Genomic DNA, 27,950 nt, shown 5'->3' with positions numbered 1-27,950 from the left:
TATAATTGGGCTCTTTTTTCAACCTCCGATTCAATATGGGCTTTCATTATGCGACCTTATTTTCCCTCTATGTTCTAAACACACTCCCCCTTTTCTTAACTTTTCGACAAACTTTTTTTTTTTGACACAAACTTTTCGACAAACTTGTCCTTTTATTTTAATTAATTACAAAAAAAATTGAGGGAGAGAATGGTGTCTCAATTCAATGAATGAGAGATATTAGGGATTGAATAGTGTTTATAAAAATATTTATATTTGTCTCCTAATTGTCCCTCCTTGAAATTAGACATTTGGACGATTTTGTATGGAAGTATGCTTCTTCATGATCTCATAAGTGGAATTTATAAAAAGTATTAATTTCTCTCTCGCTTTAACCCACTTTATTCTCTATTACACTAACATTCTCACTTAATGCTTGATTCACTCACATGTGTATGTTTCAATATACTTATCCGTATAGTCTGAATCTGCTTGTAGAAATACACATTTGAACGTGAACAATATACATCCTTATGTACATCATGACGATTTTAACAACAACAAAAAATTCCCAATTCCATTCCAAGTTTAGAGACCCATTAAATGAATTTTCTATTTCTTAATAAAGTATGGGTAAATGTGATTTAACCTGTCAATTTTTATTATTTCATAATCTACGTGTAAAACTCTAGAATGACTAAAGTTTTGGGACGGAGGGAGTATAACCTATAAGGCTATATCTCATGATCTCAAACTTTGGCATTGTAAAATGAAACCATAATTTAAGTCTACTGTGGGTAAATATTATACACAACAGCAAGAGAGAAATGTTTAATGTATTGAACAAATTTTGTTTTTTACGATGTTTGATGGAAATATATATTATTTTATTATTTTAGACAACTTATACATATGATAAAAAGTTGTCATGTTTAATAAGTGACACAATTTTTTTTATCCAATCTCTTATTAACACTTGGTTTGTCCAATCCCAAAACATTTTTCAAATTAAATACAATACGATTTTATTCTATCTCTTTTATATTTTACCATATCAAATGCAAAAAGAAAGTGTGAAGCCACTCCTTTAAGAGTTGTTATTTCACACAAAGACTTGAATTAGTATAAAATTTGACTACACTAGTAAAATTAACTTGCGGTTTTTTTGGTGACACAAACTTGTGACAAATTTTGACTACGTAAGACTATTCGTAATGAATCAAAAAAAATTGTGCACATACTCCTTCTGTCCCAAAATGTGTGAGCAATTTTGAGTTGTTGATTATATATATATATATAGTAAGGAAAATGCTAAATAGTGCCCCCGGGGCACTGTTTAAGGAAGCAAATATAGTAATATGACATTGAACTTTGTGCAGTCAACGCATCGAAAGTCTAAAAAGTATTATTTTCAATTTACAAATTTCCTTTTTTGGTTTCCTTAACCAGTGCCCCGAGGGCACCGGTTAGCATAACCCATATAGTAATTCAACTCTTAAAGTAACCATGGTGGGAATAAGCTAGACCGGCCAGTGGGTGTTATGATAGACATTGAACCTTATGTCATAAAAGCAACCATTATTAGGGGTGGGAATAGGTCAGACCCGCCTATTGGGGCATACGACCTAGCCTATATCGGCTCATATCAAGCTAGCCTGTTTCTTTAAGTAGAGCCAATAAGTATATATTTTTTTTATAAGCTTATTTCGCTAAAAAGATCATCAATAAAAAACCTCTTAAGTAAATATGACTATAATAATGATTATATATTAAAACTTGTCATTTTTCAACAGGTAGTAAAAATATGATTATTATGCCAAAATTGTTTTTCTTCATTTTGCAAGAAAGTAGGGATAACAAAATTATTCTCACTTCTTCAAAAAAACAAAATTATTCTCAATTAACAAAAAACAAAATTATTCTCACATTCTGTAGAAAAAATTATCCTCAGTTTACAAGAAAAAAAGAAAAAGAGGTAATAAAAAATAAAAAATGGGTAAAAGATATTATTTTCCTTTGTGCTAAAGAAAAATGCCGTTACATTTTATTTATTTTTTGAATTGAAATAAATTTGCAAGCGGAATTGTTGGCGCCTTCGAAATTAAGCTCCCTCACACACTTCCATTTCCTAATTTTTCACATCACTTCTTAAATCGCATTCTCTCTCTCTTTCTCTCTCTACACCTCTCGCTATGGCTTCTTCCACCGAATCATCTCTCATCTCTAAGCTCAAAACCTCCGATTCTACAGAAATCTTTACCCTAATCTCCGATTACCTTCAGCCTTTCTCAGATATCATTTCTTCATCTTCATCTTCCTCTTCCAACCAAAACACAACCCTAATTCGTCAATTACTGAAACGTTTTCTACCATTCATTAACACTTCATTATCAATTCTCCCTAAACGTATTCCAGAAATACCTAATTCAAACGAGATCTTAATCACCGAATTGTTCAAAGTTTATCTTCTCTGTTTGAATTGCTTAGAATCAGTTTCTTCTCAATTGGATGCTAAACCCTCAACGTTTCATCTCCAGAGAATTCGAATGATACGTTGTTTTGAGTCTTGTAGTCGGTTTCGTGAGGCTGAAGTTGAAGTATTAAAGCTTTTGGAGAAGGTTTATGGAGTGAAAAAGAAGAAGAAGAAGACGATTCTCCCTGAAATTGATAAATGTGGTGGAGATGATGATAAGGGTTTATTCGTGGTTTTTGTTGAAATTGCTGTGACTTTAGTTAGGTGTGCTTCGATGGCTTTGGATAAAGACGATGGTTACTTCAGAAGGGTTCTTCATTTGATGGATGAAGTGAAACCATGGCTTAGGTAAGGTCTCAATGTTTTACATTTTGTATTCGTATTGTGTTTGCAACAATTTTCCATGCTTATACAATTTACTGTTTCAGGAAATTGGATTCCAATTCATATGAGAAGTTTCACAAGGTGTTAGTATATAACTTGGGTAAATGTGCTTTAAATTTCATTGAGAAGACTTCATTCTCTGATAAAGATTTGGTGGTCACTTTTTGCCGAACGACATTAATTGAGTATGAAAAGTCTTCAATTAAAGATCAATTTTTCAAGGTAAATTAACTATTTACTTTAAGTTATTTGTATCATTAAATATTTCACTCTCAATGCTGATGAGATTTTGAATGCAGATTGCTAAAAGGATGTGCTCCGTACTTTTCATGTTGGAGGAGGATAGATTACTGTATATCATGGATATACTGGATTGTGTTGCTCGTGAAAGCAAGGTAAGGATGTATATGAAACTCTATGGCTAGAACTCAGTGATTTTGGATCAAATTTTGCAAATCCAGTGACACTGTTTTTCTTAATTTGATTCAATTGAATGCCGTCAAAGTTCATTTTGTAAGAATATTAGTACAAAGTAATTATACAAAGCTGCTTGGCCTAGCTATTTTAGCCTATATGCATTGCCACTATCTAAGCTACCACCCAGTGTTTAAAGTTTATTGTTATTGGACTATTAGAAGAACTACAAGCTGATTTTATTTATTTGATCAGTTTTTGTGCAAGACCACTTTTAGTTACTAATTTAGTTTGTTTACCATCTAAACAACAATATTGGTATTTCAATGTTGGAGTTCTCGATTCTTATATTAGTCAATTATATTTATCCTTCAGGTCGAAGAGGGAAATGCTGGAACAGATTTTGTTGAACTTGTATATTATTGTGTCAATAATTGTAAGACTGCAAATGCAAGTATTTGTCATACGTTTGCAGCATATCTGAATAAAACAGCAGAACATTATAAACAGGTTTTTTTCTTTCTTCAAGGTTTCTCGTTTGTAGTTTTTATTTATGCAGCTGCTTCAACCTTTTATATTCCACTTTGATTGAAGTAATTTGGCACTTTGGCAGTTTATGAAACCCCTTAATTCAATACTGAGGCTCTATGCTGCTGGGTTACTCCTCGTTAGCTGTAAATTGAGGTCCGGAGCTGAAGATGTTGTATCCTCTGGCAATGCAAAATTTGAATGTTTGCTGGGAACTTTACTTGAAAATAAGAAAATACTACAGAGTTCACCACCTTTGCTCGGTTCCTTGCATATTTGTAGCAGAAGTAGTTGTATCTCACTCAGTGTTGAGGACCGACCATTTGATGGCCACACATGCACACAATCGGCTTCCGATTGTGAGGCTTCTAGGACTTACCTAACATTATACATAAAGGCATTGGAAGTTCTATGCCTACCACTTGCTAAATCAGTAAATTCAGAATGGAAACAGTTAATAACTGAAAAGGATGATGCTTCTGCTACAACTATGCTTTCCACAGTTGAAGATGCATTTCACGCCCTTTGTCAATTTATTCTTTATAGTCAAAGGTATATTCAGCGCGTATCTAAATTATGTTGGTGAAGTAGAGTTTTTCCTGTTTGGCTTATATTATATGCCTTTCTATTTGATTATACCTTTGCACCTCTAACATCTCGAATGGAGAAAAACTTGTCACGCTCTTTCATTCACGATTTTTTGTTCTCGTCGCTTCAAAACCTCGTTCCTTTTCTCTTGGAAGACAAGAGTTCCGACCCCCCTTGTTTTTGTCTTATATGTTGATTTTATCTCTTTTATACTGTCATTTTCACTTGTCACACTAACCATTTCTAAGAAAATATTGTTTGGCTATTGTTTATTAATAAAATATTGCAACAAGTTTGATGAATTATACCTTCTGTTTATTTCATCTTGTGCTATTTGTGATGATAAACATTTAAATTTCACTTCTTTCTCACTGCAGTTGTACATTTGAAACGAATGGTGACGGATTTGGCGAAAAGAGTAGAACATTGTGCATTGTAACTCTGGCAGCTTTCACCCTTTCCATCAGAACCAACCTTAAACTTCAGGTTCTCCTTATTATCACGAAGTGCTGTTTACGTGTTATCCTTTCTACTATAATATTTTCCCAATTAAATTATCTTATTGGATTTCTTAAATGTTTGTAGAAGGCTACTCCCTCTGGTCACTATTATAAGCAAAAAGATGCTTCAATTCTTTGTTACTATTATAAGTAAAAGTTAACTAACTTTTCAACTATTTAATGTTATGTTATTATTCCTAATATACCCTTCATTCAATTCAAAAACATTTAATGTATGTAGTTGAATGAATTTTTGCACTGAACATAGAAAGGACAATTTTGTTAGTTTGACTTGTGTTTTACATGAAATCTAAAAAATTAATTGCAACGTGAAATTAGCTTTTTTTTTTTTTGTTGGCTCATAATAGTGGCTGGAAGGAATATTAAGTTGTGCTAAGTAAAACTAATGTTTGTTGCCTCTATTTCAGGAGAGCACACAATTGATTAAGCATATTATCGCTAGCAAGTGTATTGATACAGAAGAGTTAAAATACATAAGTAATTGTCTCCGTAATATTGCTGTAGGTTTGTACAAAAACAAGCAACCAAAAGAGGTATTCCTTTTTTTTTTTAAATTGAAATTTGCTATGCAATGTAATATTTCATGGAAACATCTTAAAATTGTTTTGTAAAATATTTCCAAAAGCATTTGAGCTCCTGCTAGGAGCTTTTAGACACCAGTAAGCAAATCAGACTTGTCAAAAATACATTACATTTATCTTATCTGGTGCATTTTATAACTAAATAGCTTAGCCTGAAAGCTTCAAGTATTTAGTAAGGACCCACAGATGATGCATTTTAACTCAGATATGGCCCACATGAAAGGCCTATAGAGTTGTAATGTGACTGAATAATGAAACTGAATCTTGAATATAAATCTCTGAATAATAATATGAAAGAAAGAATCAGAATAATAAGAAGAAACACCCTTTACTATATTGGAACACTTAGAAAAATGAACAAAATGAAACATTTCACAGCTCTAAAAGCTGCGAGCCCAATAATATGGTTGAAAAAATTCTAAAAATTAACTACCGGACTACTCTCTTCACCTCAATAACCTGTCCGTAATTTTTTGAAAACACCACTCCTTCACTTGGGATAACAACGTCCTCCTATATCTAATTTCCACATTTCCCCTATTTTTGTATCGAATAAATTCTCCATATCTTTGGTCGATGACTAAATTAATCTAGCATTTGGTCTAAATCTTCTCTGAGTATGCATTCCTGGTCTCTATCAGTTTGAAATGTGTTAAACTCTACTTTGATCTGAAGGTGCACACTACTCTTAGCCGAAACATAAGTTAAGACTGAGCGGTAAGAATCAAATTGAAGGTTATCTAATGAACCAACCTTTTGCCTTATCTCTATTGAGATCCCTCATCAACTTGACATGAGGCCAAAATTGTCTTTTTAAGTCTTGGGCAATCCTCACTTCATGAGAAATTTTTAGTGGCTAAATTCTACTAAGATGGAATAAAATCCTATCCTAGATTTATTATTGGGTTATCTGCATTTTTCTAGTTATTCAGATTTCCATTATGAGGCGTGAGAGTGTGTGCGGCATTTCACCTTGCACTTTTGTGTGTGCTAAAGATTTTCAGTCCTCGGCGAGAGGGTGTGTATTAGGATACCACATTGACTATAGATTAGAGTGAAGTTAAGCAAAAGGGGATGTAGCTTATCAATTGACACAGCCAGAAAAAGAACTACATGTTTTTCAAATTGACACGGCTCATGACTCATGAGACAAGGTAGACAATTTTCGTATCTTGGCAAGACCAGGATGACCCAACTATACGTGGCCTTGGTTGAGAGGATGACAGTACTCCACCAAACCTGCACAAGTATCCGACGTGAACTCTATTTCTAAAAGAAAGCATACGCTTCAGTGAAGGAAACAACACAGTCAAGGGAACAAGTCAAACAACAAATGGATTATAAATTAAATGGAGAGCAGAATCATCGGTTAATAATTTATTTTTTTGAAAAACAGTTTACATAAAAGTAATCTTGCTTAAACTATGAGTAATCATGCAAAACTGCTGTATTTGTTCTATTGGTTATGATTTGTGCGAAATTAAATAAGTTCAAATGTTTAGATTTTTGTTGAACAATGAGAATGTGAAGGAGGTGATTCTGAAAGTAAATAATCAGAATGTAATATCTTTTGCTAAGTATGTTACTTTTTTTTCTTGTATGATGTATCACTACAGGCTGTGAAAGTTCTAAACTTGGGCTGTAAAGCATCATGGCTCTGTATTAAATGCCACTGTGGTAATCTGTCAGAAGGTGCTTTGAAAGAGTTTGTAATGGATGCTTACACAAGAAGTGCTATGCATTTAGATTTTCTCTATGAAACCAACAATCTTAAGATAAGAAAGAAATTGATTGAAACCCTTAAAAACTGGTCCAGTGCTAACAATCTGTTTGAGAAGCTTCCAGCTCCTATACCTGTGGTGAAGCAGTGGGTGAAGGTAGCATTACAAAACATTTTATTTTTGTATTCAACTGGTTACATTTTAAGTTTGTTTCTTACTATTTATTGTTATACTTATATCATATCATATGCATACAGATAGAATGCAAACGTGCTAAGGATGATGAGAGGGTTGATTCTCCTAGCTTATACAGTCTATTGTCATCTTCTACAGAATTGTCAAAGAGGGACATTGGCACGATCTTAGAGCAGGTTCAGTCGCTTCGTAGACATTTCCTTCGAATAGAAACTTCGTAACAATTTTATTGCTATGCATTTGGTGTTTATTGGACCTTTTGTGATTGTGTATCTTTTCTTTTTCTCCATCATGTCTGTTTAGGAACTTACTGCATACGAGGAGATGAGTTATAAATACCCAGAATTTTGTCAGAAAATGCAAATGAAAATTGCAAATTTCCTCCTTCAAAATATATATATCACGCCAAATAGTTGTTTTCAAAAGGCACAAACTCTAATCAGAAAGGGAAAGGCATTAAGGTTTTGCGGCATATCTGGTCTCCAGGACTGCATTCAGTGTTTGTCAGAAGCAATCATCATTATGGTAAGCTGTTCGGTTCTTCTTTTGTCTCCCTCAAATATTTAACCTCTATTTTTTGTAGTTTTTTATATTAGAGATGCATAGGCCATTAATATGAAGTCCATTTCCGCAGAAGGAGATTTCTGGTGAGATGTGTACCAAAGCAATTCCCCTTTATCATCAGTTTTGTGTGGCATTATGTCTACGTGCACTGTCTACCCAGGAAGCTGAACCTGGTTCAGAGGTACTACGACATGCTGATAATTAACACTTTGTCATTAGACTATTTCTCTCTAATTTTTTTCCTGGGGCAGTAAATTGTAACTGATGATGTCTACTCAATAGTCAATTTTCTTGGTTTCCCTTTCATATATGTTGGGGGATTTAGCAACTTCATTGATGTATGCTTTGTTCTCTTTTCTTTAAGTTTTCTTACAATTTTGAAGGTTTATTTTTTATTCTCCTAACTATTTGTAATCATCTTCTCATTATTAATCAAACATGCTTATCTTTGATTGTACATTAAGCAGCAAATTTTTGAAGATGTCAAGGCTGCTTTGGATCTATGGTGGGGCATTTTTTGTGTGGATTGCTTTGAAGAGGGAGAATGTTCTGTATTGTCCGACAGTATAATGATTCTACTTTATAACATAATTGATTTATTACACTTGAAGGTCTGTTTTTCTTCTTAAGTATTATTGGTTTATGTAGTTTTTGCACAAGATATATGGTGACAATATTTTGGTTTCAACAATATCTCTTTAGGGTTTCATGGAACTCTTCAATGATGCATACCGGCTGGTGATCAGAATGTTCAAATTGAAGAGTGTCTCAATGGAGAAGTGGCTGATCTTATTATGGGAAAGTAGAAGGCTTAGTCATGCTCTCTGTGTTTCGCCTGTGAATGAGGCATTCATCCTAAATTCATCGGACGAGTTTAGCGATTTTTCAAATATTAATTTCTGGATTAATAATCTTAAGGAAAACCAATCCTCGTTAATAGGGTTTCAACAGAATTTCTCTTTTTTGTTTGCAAGCTCTCATAGGAGTTCTTGCGATCATGGTAGTTCTTTTCAAGTAGAAATCACAGTTGACGAAGTTCAAAAAGCTGCGCTCAAACTGATTTCAAATGTAAGGTCCTTCTTAGACATAATTATCATACTTTATTTTAATTAAACTCATCACTCTATTCTCTGTAATCTTTTCCTAGGTTCCTGTTCCAAGTCATTGCACTTTTCTTGCTGGATGTCTTTACAGTGATTTGTGCCAAAGACTCATTTCAAATGGGAAGCTAGTAGAGGTAAGTAGCAATAGTTTTAATTTTAGTCCTTACAATACTGATCATCATCCCTTTAACTTGACTAAAGATCATTGCTATTTGAAGCATGTCTCGTATTTGTCATAAGTGCTTCTTTTTGTGTGAGAGATGCAACACTGCTGATTAATTTTAAACTTCTATATGGTTTTTTTTCCTTCTAGTCAACCATAACTGCGCTGGACTTAATGTGTGATAACTTATCAATTTTCTACCATACTGATCTTTTTCGTTGGGTAGGGGAATAGTGAACACTTATCTGAGCACAATTTAAGCATAGTTGGAAAATTAAGAATGTAAAAGCATAACAGATTTAGACTTGATTATTTATAGTTTCTTGTCCTTTTCTCCATTTTTTCCCTATTTAAACAAGCAAACCTAGATTTTTTAATGTCAAAGCTTGAATTTTATTGTCACTCTTCTGCGATCTTTTTTCTAGTTAAACAAAACTAGTAATGTTTTTTCAACCTGAACAATCTTCTTGGTTAGGTAGGTGAACAGTGAAAACTTATCCGAGCACAATTTAAGCTTAGATGAAAAATTAGAATGTAAAAGCATAATGGATTTAGACTTGTTTATTTATAATACCTTGTCATTTTGTCCATAATTTTTTCCTATTCAAACAAGCAAAACTCGAATTTTAAAAGGAAAAGCGTGTAATTTTGTAAACTTCAAAGCTGTGTCTTTTTTGTAGGCATTTATAGATGACCTATGAATGGAAGTCATAATATTTGTTTTGTTTTACATCTCTTTGCCCTTGCTATGTTTCCCGACTTATAGTATTTCTTTTGCCTTTTGTACTTATTACCTATTAGGCTCTTTCATTTGCAAAAGAAGCTCATGGATTGCATGCCAAACTCTTCAAAGTGAAATTTAGGCACATTTTTCAGAACCATAATGAAAAGAATAATTTAACAGTTGATTTTTCGAAGAATCTTATGGACGGTGTTGATAAAATTGAGGTGGACATGTCAGTTGTCAGGGAAGTGTTTCTATTTGACTCAAAACCATGGGACATAAAAGACAATTATCTGAGTCCGTGGAAAATTATGCAGTGTTACCTTGAGAGCACTCTTCAGGTTTGGCTTATATCTAGTCCTCCTATCATTTATTGAATTATATTATTTGTACGAAGTGTTTTATGGACTGCATTTCAATGTCATAAATGCATGCAGATAGGAGCCATCTATGAAATTATCGGAGATGGAATTGAGGCTGAAACCTATCTTCGATGGGGGAAAGCTATATCCTGTTCACTTCAATTGCCTTTGTTTATAGTTGCTTTCTCTTCCCTCTTAGGTATGTAAGTTACTTGTAGTTGTAGTCTTATTAGTTATTACCCAATTGGATTGGTGAGTTTTTTTTTCTCAATTTTCGATGTAAAATTAATTTGCCATTTTTTGGTTTGAATTACTAGGGAAACTCTACGTTACGAGAAGACTTTGGGATTTGGCAGAAAAGGAACTTCAATGTGCTGAGCAGATTTTGAATGATAACTGCACACCATTTTGTTGTTCAAAGTGTAAATTAATACTTGAAGTTACTCTTCATGGGTATCTTGGAGATTTGTGTCAAAGTAAATTAAACGCTTGTGACGATGGTGCTTCTAAAGAGACTGCAAAAAATTGGTACACATCAGCTCTGAATAAATTAACTCTTTCTGAATGGAAAAACCCTCTGAGTTGTCCTGAAGACGACGGTGATGCAACTGCAGCAACTGCAAAATGTGATGCAGGAAAGACTTGCACTTGTTCTATAGTGAATGAAGTGGGTGAAGATGTAATGAAATCTACGAAAGTAGGGCCCGGAACCAAGACCGGACCCAAACAAAATAGAAAGTCTAGAAATGCAGCCAAGGTTATATCAAAGGAACCAAACATAGTAGTTGAGAATACATCAAGGATAACTCGTTCCAGATATCGCTCTATACAGAACCAACATATGAGCATTTCTAGGAAGTTAGAAGTCAATGAAAATGTGGATGGGAACCAAATTTCTGATCCATCTGACATGCGTAGTCAGAAGGAATCAATTTCAACGGGGACAGATTGCAGCATTTCTTCAAGGTGTGTCATAACATGCGCTTTATCTAAAATGAAGCATTGGACCTACCTTCCACCTGAAGTTGTGAAATCTGGGTTATTGAATGATTTTATCATTCTTAAATGGGAGTTTGTTCGGAGGAAACTTTCAATGAAGCTACTAACTCGAGTAGGTATGCGTACCATTTCATATTATCTGTATTGTGTAAATGCATGATTTTTCTGTAGTCATCTGCACCTAGTAAATAGAGTGGTAACAGACTTCCATAATCTCCAAGCATTAGCTGTAACTTCACCAGATTAAGCATCGGTTGAATAATTAGCTTGCCTCTAAAATCGCAACATGCGTCTTCATGCATTTGTAGAGACTTTCTGGAAAATGGAAGTTTACTCGTGTTGGCATTTAAATTGCTCTTTAGTTCAATTCATGTATTTTTTTTAAGGATATGTTTGGATTGATAATACTAGATGGAATGAAATGAAATAGAATAGCCGAGTTATATTTAAAAAAAAATGAATTTTATGTCATTCTACTTTTTACCATCAATCCAAACATACCCTTATGGAATAATGTTTTTGCCTCCTTTTTCTAATACGAATGTTCATCTGCAGTGAAGTGTTTTGCATATCCTGGTCAAATCGATGAAGCACAAAAAGTTCTTCTACAAAGCATGTCACTTCTGTTTAACAGAAACCCATTCTACTACACGTTTTCATCAATTCCTCTAGATTATTTTCACCAATTGGTTGCAAAGGAGATACCAGGAGACGTATTTGCTATCGAGCGTGCAGATATAGTTTATAGCATATGTTGGCATTCTTTGAAATGCTATCATTCCAAGTTTACAAGGTAGGCATTGACATCCAAAACATTCTGACACTGACTGGCCTCTCAGTTCAGCAATAATATACAAATGGTTTACTAGCTTGTGATGCATATGATAACACTGTTTGTCATGCTTTCTGAAAATGTTTGAGCCTTCTAAATATGGCGTTTGAGGTGTATATTTGTCATCATCAAGAGTAATGTGTTTGCTTTACTAGGATTGTTCTCTAGGTGTGTTTTATAGACAAGAGTTGGCAGTCTTTACCATACACTTATCGGATGATATTCTGATAAACGAAGCACCTGGAAATTGTAGCAAAAATATTGATTTCTGAATCTATTTTTTTTCCTTGTTCTTAAAGATCCATTGTGCTCTTGTGGAAATATTTTGGTGCTTTCCTGTATTCCTACACTAGTATCTCCCTTTGAGTTATGTTTGTAAAATTTCTATATTTGCTGCTCTGGGAACATAACATTTTAAAACTAACTTTTATAGACTTTGGACATTTTGGTTTTTCCTTACAGAAACATTTTTTGTAATCTATCTCACGTCAAGTTTGAAGACATAGCTTCTTGGCTGATGGTGGCTTTTGTTCTCTCTCGTGAGGTTCCCATAGTTTTTCAAAAGGTTGTATTCTCTATCTTTATGTTATTATTCTGTGACAATTTTCACCTAATTGGTTTAGTTTTTTGATTGGCTATAATTTCATAATAAATATGAACACCTTAGACATTGATACTTAACAATGTTTAAAGCTTAAAATTAAATCAAGTCTGAAGAGTGTATATCTTGGCTTTCTACAACCCTATTATGGTAGCCGATATCCACATCCCATACGTGGAAAGCTCTACTATATATATCCTTCCATGTTGATACTTGAAAATTAAGTAGAAGTTTCCAACATAGCAACCACATGGGTTGTAAGTAAAGCATCGACTTTATATAATTAAAAGAAACTCAGTTTAAGAACATAAGTTGTGGTATACTTAAGTTGTTGTCAGTAATCGCTGGATGACTCATGTTGTTTTATGAATTGCAAATGCTTGCCGTGTTACTTAACAATCCAAATTGTTAGCTTTTTTATCTCTTCCTTGGTTTCTATTGTTTTATCACATGAGCTCTTTCGCAGTTTATGATCTTAGTTTGCTAATGATATTGCAACAGGTGTCTAACTTGCTTGTTGTGATGTTTGTGGTTTCTTCCTTGAGTGAACAATTCTCAATGTCCTCTTTTAGCAAAGTTTTCGAAGAAAATTATTGGTCTTCATACTTCCACCAAGCTTCAATTGGAACTCATCTTACTTGCCAGTTTCTTTCACATTTAACTGGGCGATGCAAGGTACAATCTCTTGTTGATGTTGAGGCATATCTTTCATGTTTATCAATATTGTGGAATTTTATCCATGGCTTCTATCATAAGTTATGGCTCTTGAAATTAATTGTTGGAAATATTTCTGAATATTATTTAAAAATATTGCCAAGTGTACAAACATTAGGTGTTTTTATAGACTGCGATTTATACCTAACATGCCTGATTAATGGGCCGAATACAATGATTAACATAATTACAAATATACATCTATTCAAAAGACTTTCACTCAAAGTTGGTGAATGAGTATCTATTATTCCTAGCTTGCAAGTTGGCTGAATAATTTTGTTGGTAAGCCCTTTGCTAACACATCTTTCAGTTTTTTTTTTTTGAAGGAATAAGTTGTACTTATAAAGCCACTACTCAACTTCTCCTGGATAAAGTGTTGGTCTATTTCAATGTATTTTGTCCTATTATGTTGAACATGATTATAAGAAATAGTGGTAGCCAATTTATTGTCACAAAACAACTTCATAGGATTTTGGCCAGGGAAGTGCAAAACAATCAGTTATAGTGCCAAATCCACATACACATCCAAATCCACTCTTAAAAATACGGTTATTTCTAAAATAAAATTTAACCAGTCCATTTTTTTTTCACATATGGTTGAGTTAACCAAATTTGAAAAGTGGCGATTTCATTGATATCCATATCCAAAACCAGATTTCTTAATTTAACCTCTGCTGCTATAGTTGTCAAAACCATGAACCATTATTTCAATTTCGTCACCCAATCTTCAGATTCTGCAAAATTGAAACAATCTTTAGATTCATTTCATAAGGTTTCTAAGAATATACCGAGAAAAAGCCTGCAAAACTAGAGAAAGAGCGAGAAAGAAGGTGTGTGTGTGACAGCGATGGCGTGATGCATAGTGCTTCTAGTTCTTGCATATTCTTTTTTGATTGTTCTTCTTTCCTAAGTAAAAATGATGCACTGTAAATACAGCAGGTCTTATACTGTCAATGAATGTTGATTATGAATAATAACATAATGATGTATACGGAAAAACGATGCACCTTAGGGCCCAAGGGATCATAAGTTGAACAACACACTACAAGTAGGGGTAGGGCTATAGGATCCTGATTGGTATTTCTAGTTCTCTCTTGGTGTTAATGGGGTTTGGCCAAACTGATAAGCTATCTATTTGGCTATTTTCAACTTTAGGATAGTGGTATCCATAGGCCAAGTAGTTCACCTCTTGTTTTCTCAATAACAAATATAAAGGAATTTGTCACATGCTTCATATTTTGTTTTTCTATGTTCAATAATCTCTTTTAAAATCAAACGTGGAGTTTGTATTTTAATACTGTCCAGTCCTTCATATTTTAGCGAATCAAATGCATCCTAGGATTTCTTGCTTCATGTTCAATGCTGTATGCTGCATTTATGATATATATGACAGGCACAAATTACCCATTAAATTAATCAATTTCTATTTCAGGATCCATCTGTTACTGGATCTTCTTGCATCAAAGAAGTCACAGTTGACTTACTAAGGTAAAAATTGTCGTTATTGCATAATAAAGAAATGAATCAATTAAAATACAACCTGAAGCAATACTATAATTGTATATGTTTTTTCGTGTTGCAGGACTGCACCTGATTCCACCATAGATCTTGCAGAATATGTGAAGAAGTTTATTGCCGGTCTTCCACTCACAACCATAATCAGCATAAGTTTGCTCGAACGTGAATATAGTAGTTTGCTGCAGGAGTTGTTGCCTTATCCTGCATGTGTTCGAGCATGGATGTTGGTTTCACGACTGAATTTTAAGACCGAACCTGTTGTGATGTTGTTGCCACTGGATTCTATTTTACAAGGTATATAGCTCCTGTTGGTACAAAGTAACATCATATCAAAATTATACTTATAAATTTCATGATGTTTGACAATTTATAACTGTTCATCACCTTTTTCAGATGAGGGTGATCTGAGTTCAGACTTTTTTCAAATGTGTGAGAAACCTAATAAAGTCTGGCATTGTCCATGGGGTTTTACAACGGTTGATGACATTGCACCAGCCTTCAGAACCATTTTGGAAGAGAATTACTTGACATCATCGTCTCGTTTTGAAGAGACACAAGAGAATAGGATATTATGGTGGAAGCAGAGAACCAACCTTGATCGTCGTCTTGATAAATTTCTGAGGTGCGTTACTTTTGTACGATTTCATCAATTTGCAGACTTTGATTTAAAACTGCACCGTGCATATTTTGCATCCTTTCTCTGTAGTTAAACAACTATGGAACACTCACTTTATAAACTCGTTACTAACAAACTTCAAGTTTTAAACAACAGTATCACGCTGACATCATTGACAGGGTAGAAGTAGTTTTAACCTTAAAGAAACTAATTGTTATTCTGTCAATGAAAAATAGAAACTAATTGTTATATCTCCTTTACCAGGAATGTTGAAGATTTGTGGTTTGGTTCTTGGAAATGCTTGCTTCTTGGAGAATGGCTGAATTGCAAAAACTTTGACTTGGTGCTTAAAAATCTTGTAAATGATCTAAGATCTAAGTGCAAATTGGATATAAATGAGGGCCTTCTTAAAATTATTCTTGGAGGCTCCAAATATGATTGTGAAGGAAAGACATTGCTTTCACTGCTATGCTCAAAGAAAGACTGCTACATTGCTAAAGGAGGCTATTGTGATGAAGCAAAGAGTGGGATATTTTTAAATGCGGCCAATAAATTAATGTCATTAGAGGTTGCTTCTGAACTAATAAATGAAGCCTTAAATGCGCTGGAAGTGGATGACTCTGTGAATAGAGAGCCTGTAATTCTTGTGTTGGATTCTGAGGTGCAGGTAAATCAACTGTTTCTGACTTCCTTATTATGTTGTTTTGAAATAGTTTGAAGCATTACGTTCTACTTTTTAAATGATTGGGACTTCGATAACAAAACTCCACTGCTGCAACAGATGCTCCCTTGGGAAAATTTGCCCATACTAAGGAACCAGGAAGTTTATCGCATGCCTTCAATTAGTAGCATCTCCGCTGTTCTTGAGAAAGGCAACAACCACAAAGAACAAGTGGGAAGGAATTTGGTGCCCTTTCCTTCTATAGATCCTCTGGATGCTTTTTATTTATTAAATCCAGCTGGTGATCTCAAGTACACTCAAACTGTATTTGAAAATTATTTTAGAGATCAAAACCTTGAGGTATTGCATCTGTTAAAAGTTATTTGATAATATCTATGAAGAATATTTATGTCTTATTTATATTCCTGCTAATTGTTTTATCTACAAGTCTAGTAGTGAATAAACATGTCATCTTCTCTCATCATGTTACTTTTACAGGGAAAGGCAGGTTCTGAACCCACAGTCCAAGAATTGGCTTCTGCTTTGGAAAGCCATGACCTTTTTATATATTTTGGGCATGGAAGTGGTAAAGCTTCAGAAAACACATCTAAAATAATACATAATGCATACATTATATTTGTCATTCCATGTGAGTCTTATATTTATAAGGGCGGTTGAATTGTATATCTTTGCAGGAGTACAATACATTCCCAGGCATAAGATTCAGAAACTACAGCAATGTGGTGCCGCACTTCTGATGGGGTGCAGCAGTGGTTCATTGACCTTACATGGAAGCTATGCGCCGCAAGGTGTTCCCTTGTCATATCTGCTGGCTGGTTCTCCATCCATTGTTGCCAATCTATGGGATGTAACAGACAAGGATATAGATCGATTTGGCAAGGCTATGTTTGATGCCTGGTTGAAAGAAAGATCTGAAGTTGCAATGCAATGCTTACAGTGCAACTTACTATCAGAAGAATTGGAGGCCATGAATTTGAAGGGTGGCAAGGGTAGAGCAAAGAGAAAAGTCCCAAAGAAGAAATCACAAGAGTTGCATGAGATTGATTCACCTAAGAACAACTGCAGCCATAGACGCAAAATTGGGGCTTTCATGGGCCAGGCACGTAATGTTTGCGTCCTTCCTTTCTTAACAGGGGCATCTCCCATATGTTATGGTGTTCCAACCGGAATTTGGAGTAAAAAGGATAGCTAGCCTTTCAAGCCCAACGAGAGGTCGCCTCTACAACCACTCGGTGTTGAATTGCATTAAAAGGGTTCATCTAATCCCAACTCACCAAGTCAACTCACTAAACAAGAACCCTACAATAAGAATTTCTGACAGCCGGTTCAATTTATTTATTCTTGACCCTGAAGGAGGGGCATACAAACAGGGATTTCATTATTCTTTAGGGAGTTTGAATCTTTTAGTTCACCTTGACTGCTAATTTTAGTTTGAAATGAGTTTTGTGTAAATATATGTAACTTGACTAACTGTAGGCTTTCTTGTTAGAAACATACAAGCTAGTTCCACCCAGGGACAGCAAACCACTGTCCCAAAAAAGCAAGGTAATAAATGATTATTACGTGGAAATTGATATCTGACACATCTCAATCAATATAAATTGATTGACATTTATTTATATGATGATGAAATGAGTAATAGTAAACAGTACCATACTAGTAGTAGTATGTTTATAAAATCTTATATAATGCTATGGTTAATACTATAGTTTATAGGAGAATGTTAACTTGTGCCCTTAAGGCACATGTTAAGGAAGCAAAAATAGAAATTATTAAATGTTAATTTGTGTATTTTGACTTTTGAAGCATTAAATTTCTTGTATCATTAAATGTTGAATTTCTATTTTGGTATATCTTAACATTTGCCCTAAGGGCACATGTTAACAAGACCTTTAAATAATGCTGTTACGAGTGAGCTTTTAGAATTCATGTCAATACTATGACAATATAAATATTTTCTTCAAAAATAAATATTTGTATTATTTAAAACATAAAGTGCAATAAACATTTTCAATATTGATGTTTTACCTTTGTAATTTAATGGTTAGCCTTGAGTGTTGATGCTTTACTATTTCGATGTAGTCCATGGGTGAAGTTTAATAATTATCTTAACAACGTTAAATTTGAGTTTTTATTTTTCTATAATCAAGACCTAAATTTATTAAGTTAAAGGCTAGACATTAGAACCTACAACATGAAACATTACAATAGAATATGTAAATGAATATCCTAACAAAGAATATGTAAATGAATAAAAACATGATCAACAACAATAATAGGAAACTTTTTTCTCAAAAAAAAAAAACAATAATAGGAAACTAAGCTTAATGGCCGTTTTGACAAATGATCTCCTTAATGAAAGTTGAATTATAATGAGTAAAAGGGGTACTCAACTTTTACGATTCAAGAACATACGTCTTAGATACATTGGAAGCAAGCTAAAGGATTGCTACACCAATCAGAAAAGCTAAATTAATATTGATTCCTAATCAGTAAATAATTTTGTCCATTATAGAAGATACATCGATGCATTCACCTCTAAACAATGTATTATTTCGCACACGCCAAATAATCTATATCGTTGTCAAGCAAATGATATGCCAAAATTCCTTGCTTTTTCTATCGTTTGCTACTTTGCCAAACTTATAGAAGTGTTGTTGGACCTGCAATGGTGATGTAAAACTTGCATTCATCCATCTTAATATATAAATTAACTTTTTATTGAATATAATTAAGGGTTGAATATGTTTTTTTGTCCTTATAATTTCCTAGAATTTTCATTTTAGTCCTTGAAGAGTTTTTTCACACTTTTAGTCCTTGAAGTTTTTTCTGTCAATGTTTTTAGTCCCTACTTTTCATTCGGCCCGTGCTTACCATTTTAAATTTTAATTTTTTTCCGGTCATGTTTAGTATATTATATGAATCTCTTACAAAAGTTTAAATTTTTTTAACAAAATATGAATCAAATATGATTTTTTTAGGTTTTTGCACGTAAAGATTCTTAAATAATTCGTCTTATGTTAAAAAAATTCTAATTTTTTATCGGAGATATTCTTAAAATATTATAAACATGAATAAAAAAAACCATTCAAAAATGTGAAAGTATACACGAGATTGACGAAAAAAACTTTAGGGACTAAAAAGTATGAAAAAAATCTTTAGGGACTAAAATCAAAATTATGAGAAACTATAGGGACCAAAAACGTATTTAACCCTATAATTAACCACCCGTGATCATAACTCAATTGATAAAGACATTGCAAATTATTGAAGTGATTGAGGTTCGATTCATGTAAAGACCGAGGTTCAAATCTTATACTCCCACTTATTCATTTTAAAAAGATGAAATTATAGTCGCTAACTTATTGACAAAAAAAAACTACATAATTTAACTGCATCAACTAAAAACCAAAATTTTTTTCTACATAATTTTCTGTTTAGAAAATAAATGATTAGTAACTTGATATAAAAAAAAAACTTAGATAAATGACAAAACAAAGTTACAATTTTACCAAACCTAACTAAATCTAGAAAGGTTTATAAGTGTGCAGTAAAGTAAATAAAAAGTATGATATGCGTTTGAGAATTGTGAGGGTTTAGTAATCGCAAGGACAGTGAGAACAGAAACTCGTTCTTTCTTCTTCTCACTGACACCAATGGCGAGTACGGTGGCGGCGGCGGAGAAAACCGAACAAGAACTCCGTAACGAGATTGATGAGCTTCTTCGTCAACAACGCGAGGTTCATCATAATTTCTCCATACTCTCTCTCTCTCTCTAGATGTATACATTTACATTATATTGAATTTGATTCATGGTTCTTTGATTTTGCATTCAGATAAATGAGAGGCTTCGAGATCCTCGTGGCCTTCGCAAAGGTGCTTTATCGGCTCCTATTAACCGCAATAATTCTATTCGCCAACGTCCTTTTATTCGTCCTGTGAGTCTATTTCCTCTGTTATTGTTAATTAGGGTTCAATTTAATTCAATTAATCTCAATTCTAATTCAATTGATTTGTTTTTTCCATCAGGGAGGAGATAATCATGATTCTGAAGATCAACCTCCTGCTAAACGTCGACTTTCATCTGCTGTTGTTAAGGTATTTCACTTAATTTTAATGTCCATGTTTTGTTTTAAAATCTGATTCCTTTAATTAGAATAGATTATAGATTATGTGTGTGTTTGTTGAAAATTCAAATGCAGTAGTGTGCATTGTCTGATAATTTAAGGACATGTTTGTTACCGTCTTAATTGCTTAAATTGTTTGAGTAGCTTTTCTTGAAAACCATTGTTGAAAGATGATTCTGTAAAAAAGTTATTTTTGTTATGGTAAATTAAGTAAACACAAAATAGTTTATGTTTTTCTTAAATATCTCTATAAATTAATAGAGTATAAATTATTGCATGCCAAGATCACTTTTTATTTTTATTTTTATAATCTTTAAAAAAAGGGGTCCTAAATCATAACCATTAATGTCGTGCCTGTATTTTTGTGCCTTCCTAACCACTTAACTCAAAGGGGAAATATAAGTGTATTTTTAACCATTGTTATCAAAATTGCGAGTAGAATCATGAAATCCTGCGATTTTGCTCACCCTAAAGGATCTGTATCCCGAGTAGAATCCTAAATCAAAGCAAAATCCCAGTAAAATCGTGCGGTTCTGTATGGATTCTACCGATTTTTGTTTTGTTTGTGATTTTTGAATGGGTAAAAGATATCCTGGTTTGAGGTTTTCGACCCTGCTTGTTTAAATATAAACGGATAAACTTTGAAACTCGGTTGTTTTAAGAATTCAAACTTTGAGTAGTTGCACTTTATAATATATATATAATATTATAATATGCGAGTAGAATCTTTCGATTTTGGTTGCGATTTTTTATTTTGTGATCTTGCTTTCCCCTTTCAATTCTACAAAATTAATTGAGTAGAATCTGTTAATTTTGGTTGCGATTTTAGGTTTTGCAATCTTATTATCCTATTTCGATTTAAAGCAAACACACGATTCTGACAACCTTGTTTTTAACTGTATATCTTGGTTGGGAATGAAGGTTGGTGATGGGGAGTTGCCTGAAGATGCTGATGCTGGAAACATAAAGGATTCAACTAGCGAAGGTGTAAATGGGAACTCTACCTTTGCTCAGAGTGATGGGAACCATTTTAATTCTCACCAAAGTGGAATGTCTAGAAGAGACGGCTATCAAAGAAATTCGAAGGTGGTAAATGTAATAAATGACTTACTTTCTTGGTCAATGATGATTGTTGCTTTGAAATTTATATCTAATATGATAGCCTGTTATTCATGTAAGGCTTCCGAGGTTCCTACTACAGAACATGTTCCAAGGGTATTGCCCAAGAACCAGGATCCAAGCTTGGTTAATAGAAACAAAAGAATGCTGGGTCAGCTTTTGGGAACTCTGGAGGTAATGTTAGTTTTACTACTTGGTTTTAAACACACTCCTAGGTTGTTGCGTATATTCTAAGCTCAATTCACTTGTTTTTTTACCATGTACATTTATATTCCCCCCCTCTTCTCTAATTTCATTTATATTTTTCTTTTGTTATGAACTGTCAGAAATTCAGAAAGGAAGATAAGCAACTCTCAGGAACAGAGGCATTCATGCGAAGATCCAATTCTTTGCAGAGAGTAAGTTCGTTCGTGCCCATTTTTATATGAATATTCTTCACATGAAAATAATTAACTCAATCCACTTTGTTTAAGGATATTTATAATTATGAAATATACCTTTATTGATAACTGATAAATTTATGCTTAGCCATTGCCCTTATTGATATTATTTGAAATCTCTTGTAAAGACTCGGTGAAACAATTTGATGAATACATCATAGTTTGGATTATTTGTTTTTGCAGAAATACTCATTTGATATGTTCTAGTAGGTAGATTTTGATAGGCAGTGGGTATAAATTACAATTTGGGACTTTCATTTAGGCAGGATTCAGGAGAGCACATAATATGTTTTTATCTTTTTTTAAGCAAACTAGCCACATCATGTCTAAATGGTTCTGTATGTAAATCAGTTTTGTGAGATAATGCGTTCTTTTTCACGTTTCTTGTTATTTCTTTGAATATGCACAAGATTAATATGTTAGGGAGCATATCCCTTTGCCATCCCTTATTTTCAGGTCTAGTACTTCCCTCCTTTTGTTTTTGCCTAACTTGTACATTTGGCTATCAAAGTTTATGTTGAACTTTTAAAGACTACATAGTGCATACAATATTAAGATAGATGATAGTTGGGATTAAAAAATTCCATTAAGTTGAACGAACTCATTTTACCGTGTCCAAACAAGGATGTTATAAGTTTTTTTAGTGGCAAACATGTACATTTATTTGACAATGATATACATACCCACCAAAAGATTCATGGAATATCATGTATAGATAATAGATGTTATAGATTAACTTAGTGCTAATTTTGTTGGACCCGCCAAAAGATTCATGGAATATCATGTATAGATGTTATAGATTAACTTGGTGCCAATTTTGTTGGACAAGTTGAAAATTATCAGAATAATGTTAAGACTATGGCACATTCTGCCATTTTTAAATTAGACTTGTAAATATTGTGCCAAAGTCAAATGTACCATTTATTACTGTGCTTACAATTTCTATGAAGCAGTAAAGTATTGTTTCTGACCACTTTGTCTTCTCTCTATCTCTTTCTCTCGCGCTAACATCCAAAGCTTCATAATAATCTAAAATCCCTTGGACTCCTTCACAGGCTGAGCAAAAAGCACGGGAAGAAAGTGAAAGGCTCAGGAAAGAAGAACGTGAACAGATTGCTGAAAAACGGAGGAGGGATTTGGTAGGCTATCTAATGATAACTATTCTTTGCTCCTCATATTCACAAAGTTTCATTATGATTTCATTAATAAATGTTTTTATATACCTTTATTTTGTTTCCCAACTCTCATCAGACTCTTAGAGCACGTGTGGCTGCTAAGACAGAAGAAAAGAAATTGGAGTTACTGTTTCTTCGGTGGAGTGAGCATCATAAAAGACTAAGCAATTTTATAAGGTTTGTCCCCATTAACTGTAAATTTTTTAGGCAAGAGTCTATTCATGACAAAAAATTTAGCTAGTTTGTTCAACAGCTGAACAGCTATTATTGTATCTAACGGTATACCATGCAATGATCTGCAGGTTATTTTTAATTTTGGTCCAAAAGTGTCCATATTCACATTTTATTGAGACGAAGATAAGTTTCTGTTCATGTGAATTGTAATATTGAAGCAATTTGATGACTGGATGTTCATGCTAATTGCTGGATTTTAGATGAACAAACGTTTTTCTTTGATCTTTTTGGGCTGTTTTTTGATTGAATGTATTTTTGCAGGACTAAAGCAGAACCGCCAATCTACTATTTGCCTAAAAAGCCCTTGGATGAAGATGCTGCGTCAATTGAGAAGCGCAAAGAGGAGGTTGCCAAACATAGGCATTTCATTTGTTTTGATGTTACTTGTTATTACATGGATGTTTGTCAATGCATTCTCACAAACACATTGGATCAGGATTATTGCCTTTTAAAATTTATCTTGTTATTTGACATAGTTTCCATCGTTGCCATTTGCAGGATTTCCTTGAATGGAAGAATGCAAGAAGAGAGGAATTGTCTGAGTATCAAAAGCAAATCGGGGACCAATATCTTGCTAATGTTGAAAAGGATTTGGAGAGATGGCAGAATGCAAGGAATGCAAGAAAAGTAAACAACGACCATAATTTACAAGAAACTATGGACAAAGAATTGGATACTCATAGGCTCGAGCATGGTCCCAAGAAAAGGAAAATCCCTGATGGAAACAATAACGAAGATGATGAGGAAGATGATGATGTGGAAGATATAAATGTTGCAGAGGATGATATGATAGATGATGAATTAGATGATGATTCTGGTAGGAGGATTGATGAAACAATTAAGATGGAAATGAGCAATACCACTGCAGATCCTGCTGCTGATGCTGATAATATAGACCTAAACTGATGGTCCTCCATGACACATTCATCAATTATTCAACGATATATTATGTTTCGTAGTTTATCCCTTGCTATGCTAGGCTTCTGTATTAAAATTTGTTGCTTTATTATTTTTCTGTAATCAAATGAACTTTCTCTGCATTTTGTCTTTGATTATTGGGTTTGTTTTTGTTTCCTTAACAAGCAAACTAAGAATGTCTCTATCTTATTTTAGTTTGAGAGTTTTCACTCTGGTATTTGTTTTTCCAGGGATGTGTACATTTTTATGTATTTTTCTCTGTTTTCTTTCTCCATGTAAGGGTTTGTTACCATTGGTTATAAATCACCCTACAGGCAGACAAGGCATGAAATTTCCTGTCATGTGATGTTAACAGTTGTTTGTCTCTAATTAAATTGGTTACTCAGGAAGTGAGTAAGCAAATTATATTGCACACATGTTTACAATTTAAATTAAGAAAACATGCAGTAAAAAGCTCTTGAATATTTGGACATTCAATTTTGAAAGTTATAGTTCAGGTATATAGTAAGAATGTGTGGACCTTCTATTGAAAGAGAATGAAGTGGATAATGAGGTTGATCTTTCAAACAATGCATTGAAGAGTTAGAATAATTCTTTTATAATTTAATCATATATGGTGAGAATGTGATTGTAATAGATTGATTCATGATAATTAGAACATTTACTTCTCAATTTGAAAGCCATTGTAGGTCATTTGACATGTGCACCAAAGGCACAACACTTATTGAAATCAACTACTTAATGATATGACTGTTCTCTTCAATTGTTATGGTCTGAAACTCAAGTATATGTCTAATTTTCTAATTGCTAATTTGTTGGCTTTTCGTTTCATCTGCAAATTCCTTTTGTTTGAAAATATCACTACTTGAACTCATGCATTCTTATTTACTTTGGGATAGAAGATTCTTAAAAAAAGAGCGCTGAAAAATCAATTTATTCATTTTAATAAAAAAAAATTACAATTCTTGTGGGTTATATTATATATACTACGAATTATGGATCCAAAGTCACTATATGAGTCGTATAGAAAATTCTTAAAAAAAAAGGGATATAAAACAAATTTATTTGTTTTGATATTTTTTTACAATTTTTGTGGGTTATAAGACTACAAATTATGATATTTTTTCAAACTCGGTGAAAAAAAGGATTTGTATGATATCTCACCTAAATGGATCCATAGACATGCTATATATGTTCGTATAGAAGATTCTTCAAAAAAGGGGATAAAAGAACAATTTATTTATTTCGATAACAATGTGTTGAAAATATATGGGGCGATAACAATGGGATTGGGTTGGATAACAGATTCTTGAATAAAAAAAAGGGATTGAAAAACAATTTATTCATTTCGATAGTTTTTTTTACAATTTTCTGGGCTGGACTACAAATTATGATATTTTCAATATCAACTACTATGCATCATCGCCCTCGCCACCACCATTCTCACCACCACCTCTGGCACCCTCTGCCAGCCCACCTCTCATGCCCTCTCCCCCTTCACCACCTTCGCCCACTTCTGCCATAGTGCCACTCTCTTCCCCTCCACCCTCTTCTCCCACCTCACTAGTCTTTTCCCATTCACTACCTCCGCCCCTTCTGCCACCCTCTTCCCCGTCATCGCCTCCTTCCTTTACCACCTCACCTCTGCCTCCCACCGCCACCTCACTGGTGCCACCCTCTTCCCCGTCATCGCCTCCTTCCTTTACCACCTAACCTCTGCCTCCCTCTGCCACCCCACCTCCCATGGCCATGCCCTCTGTCTGCTCTCCTCTTCCCCTCCTCCGCCTCTACCCCCTTCTCCTACCTCACTGGTGCCACTCTCTTTCCCTCCACCACATCCACCCCCTTCTGTCACCTCACCTCCCCTTGCCACCTCACCGATGCCACCCTCTTCCCTGTCACCGCTGCCTCCCTCTACCATCTCATCGTTACCACTCTCTCCCACCTCGCATCTGCCACCCTTTCCCTCTCCCAACTTGCCGACACCACCCACTCTCACCTCACCGACACCTCCATCTTCCTCCTCCCTGGAACCGCCCTCAACAACATCGCCACCCTCTTTCCCCTCCCTTCCACTCTCCTCTTCCGCCTTGCCTATACCACCACCGACCGGCAGCTCAATGAGTCGACCACCGTCCTCCACTAACTGGGTGACACAATCCCCTACCGCCTCCACAACGGGGCCAACACATCCCAGAGCTGCTCCGTCCTCTAACAGTTGTCCACCGGTCTCAACATCAACAGCTCGGCTATCGGCCCTCGAATAATACCAATATATGCACATCTGGAATGTCCCCAATATGAATCCAATTATATTGGGGAACTGCAATAAAAAAGAAAAAATAGTTTAATTAATAAATATACGTAAGTGGTAATTAATAATTTAATAAAATTGTTGTTACTTACAAAAACGTTAACATCTTGATAAGTATCTTTAAATAGGCCGAAGAGAGACCACACCGCCGCATTAACTGTAAGACAAAGTGATAGAGCAAGCGGCATATACTCCACGCTTTTTGTTCTAATAACTTGCACCTGAAAAATATATACAGAAGATATCAAATAAATAAAATTTAAATTATATTTAATTCACTTACCACAATGCTAAGCGGTGCCACATAGACGCGGATGGATACAAATGTACAAATCCCTCCTAGTAGTGTCACACGATCATTCTTAGCTATGGAAAAATGCATAACTAAAAATATCACGGCAAATAAACCCCCATTCATTACTGTAAACAATGTGAGGGTTGATCGTTGTAATATTATAAAATATACAAATATTTTTACAATAATTAGAATTTTGATGAGGAATATAATTTATAAACATAAGTAATTTAGAATTTACAGGTTAAAATTTACCCTAACATTTCTCGGTGGTGCAAAGAGCATGTACAAAATGATGTAGATGGTCTCCATGACACATACAACACTATTGATTGAGATCACCGGTATAACATCCATTTGGATGAACCCAAAGTACAACCAAAGGGATGAGCTCAATAAAGCTACCAGATACGACAACGATTGAAAACTTCCGGTACTCTTATTTTTATATATTCTAATGAAAGATTGACCTGCAATAATATATTCACAACAACATAAATTATTTCTTTTTTTTTTTGACATAACCTAAATTATTTCTTTTTTTTTCTATATTTAATTTAGTTGATAAATTTAATATAAAATTAATATATAATAAATTAAATATAATATACTTACATCGGAGCCAAAAGTAGCATTTTCTACCCAACAAAAATAAAGGTATTAACTGCATAATTAAATATTAAATAAATAAATTTCCTTTTTGACGCGCGAACACACGCACGCACACATGCACGCACGCATGCACGCACGCATGCTTCAAAAAACTTTAGTCTAGCTCCGCCACTGTCTACCAGGCTTGTCACCGGTCAGTCTTGTCACTAGTCTTTTCAAGTTTTGGTGGATAGATCAATGTTTTAAAATTGAACCGGAACGATCGGTTCGACTTGTTGAACCAACATTCATGGATCATCACCAAACAAATTCACTCAACACTCTCATCTTTTCTTTCTCTCTTCAACGCCTCATCAAACCCATAATCCATCTCAAACCATTCTCTCATGCAATCACTATCACTTCTCTTCAAACTTTTCTTTACTCAAGCTATTTCTTAACGTCCCATTATTGA

At 34.1% G+C, this 27,950-nt stretch overlaps 2 protein-coding genes across 3 annotated transcripts; both read left to right on the top strand.

Annotated features, from left to right (window-relative positions):
• Positions 1 to 2,137: 2,137 nt before the first annotated feature.
• Positions 2,138 to 17,861, top strand: LOC123910420 (separase-like). The gene is made up of 27 exons (XM_045961519.1): positions 2,138 to 2,800; positions 2,881 to 3,058; positions 3,136 to 3,231; positions 3,626 to 3,760; positions 3,864 to 4,330; positions 4,744 to 4,852; positions 5,295 to 5,420; positions 7,085 to 7,345; positions 7,447 to 7,560; positions 7,688 to 7,909; positions 8,019 to 8,129; positions 8,416 to 8,559; positions 8,651 to 9,016; positions 9,096 to 9,185; positions 10,016 to 10,279; positions 10,376 to 10,499; positions 10,618 to 11,415; positions 11,855 to 12,092; positions 12,594 to 12,696; positions 13,234 to 13,431; positions 14,879 to 14,934; positions 15,029 to 15,258; positions 15,358 to 15,586; positions 15,845 to 16,247; positions 16,362 to 16,601; positions 16,740 to 16,827; positions 16,937 to 17,861. Exons 1-27 carry the CDS (start codon positions 2,172 to 2,174, stop codon positions 17,452 to 17,454), a joined length of 6,537 nt encoding a protein of 2,178 aa, XP_045817475.1. The 5' UTR covers positions 2,138 to 2,171; the 3' UTR covers positions 17,455 to 17,861.
• Positions 17,862 to 19,758: 1,897 nt separating this feature from the next.
• On the top strand, positions 19,759 to 24,397 carry LOC123910419 (pinin-like). 2 transcript variants are annotated; one of them, XM_045961518.1, is made up of 10 exons: positions 19,759 to 20,002; positions 20,099 to 20,200; positions 20,292 to 20,360; positions 21,311 to 21,475; positions 21,569 to 21,682; positions 21,835 to 21,906; positions 23,004 to 23,087; positions 23,200 to 23,300; positions 23,619 to 23,703; positions 23,856 to 24,397. In XM_045961518.1, the coding sequence occupies exons 1-10, from the start codon at positions 19,919 to 19,921 to the stop codon at positions 24,261 to 24,263; spliced, it is 1,284 nt and encodes a 427-aa protein (XP_045817474.1). In that variant the 5' UTR covers positions 19,759 to 19,918; the 3' UTR covers positions 24,264 to 24,397. The 2 variants fall into 2 exon arrangements, with proteins under 2 accessions (XP_045817474.1, XP_045817473.1); XM_045961517.1 differs by having other exon boundaries at positions 19,832 to 20,002; positions 21,311 to 21,484.
• The last annotated feature ends 3,553 nt before the right edge of the window (positions 24,398 to 27,950 follow it).

The sequence above is a fragment of the Trifolium pratense genome, linkage group LG2, assembly GCF_020283565.1.
Source record: "Trifolium pratense cultivar HEN17-A07 linkage group LG2, ARS_RC_1.1, whole genome shotgun sequence".
NCBI classification, from domain to species: domain Eukaryota; kingdom Viridiplantae; phylum Streptophyta; class Magnoliopsida; order Fabales; family Fabaceae; genus Trifolium; species Trifolium pratense.
This window is presented reverse-complemented; position numbering and strand designations above follow the sequence as displayed.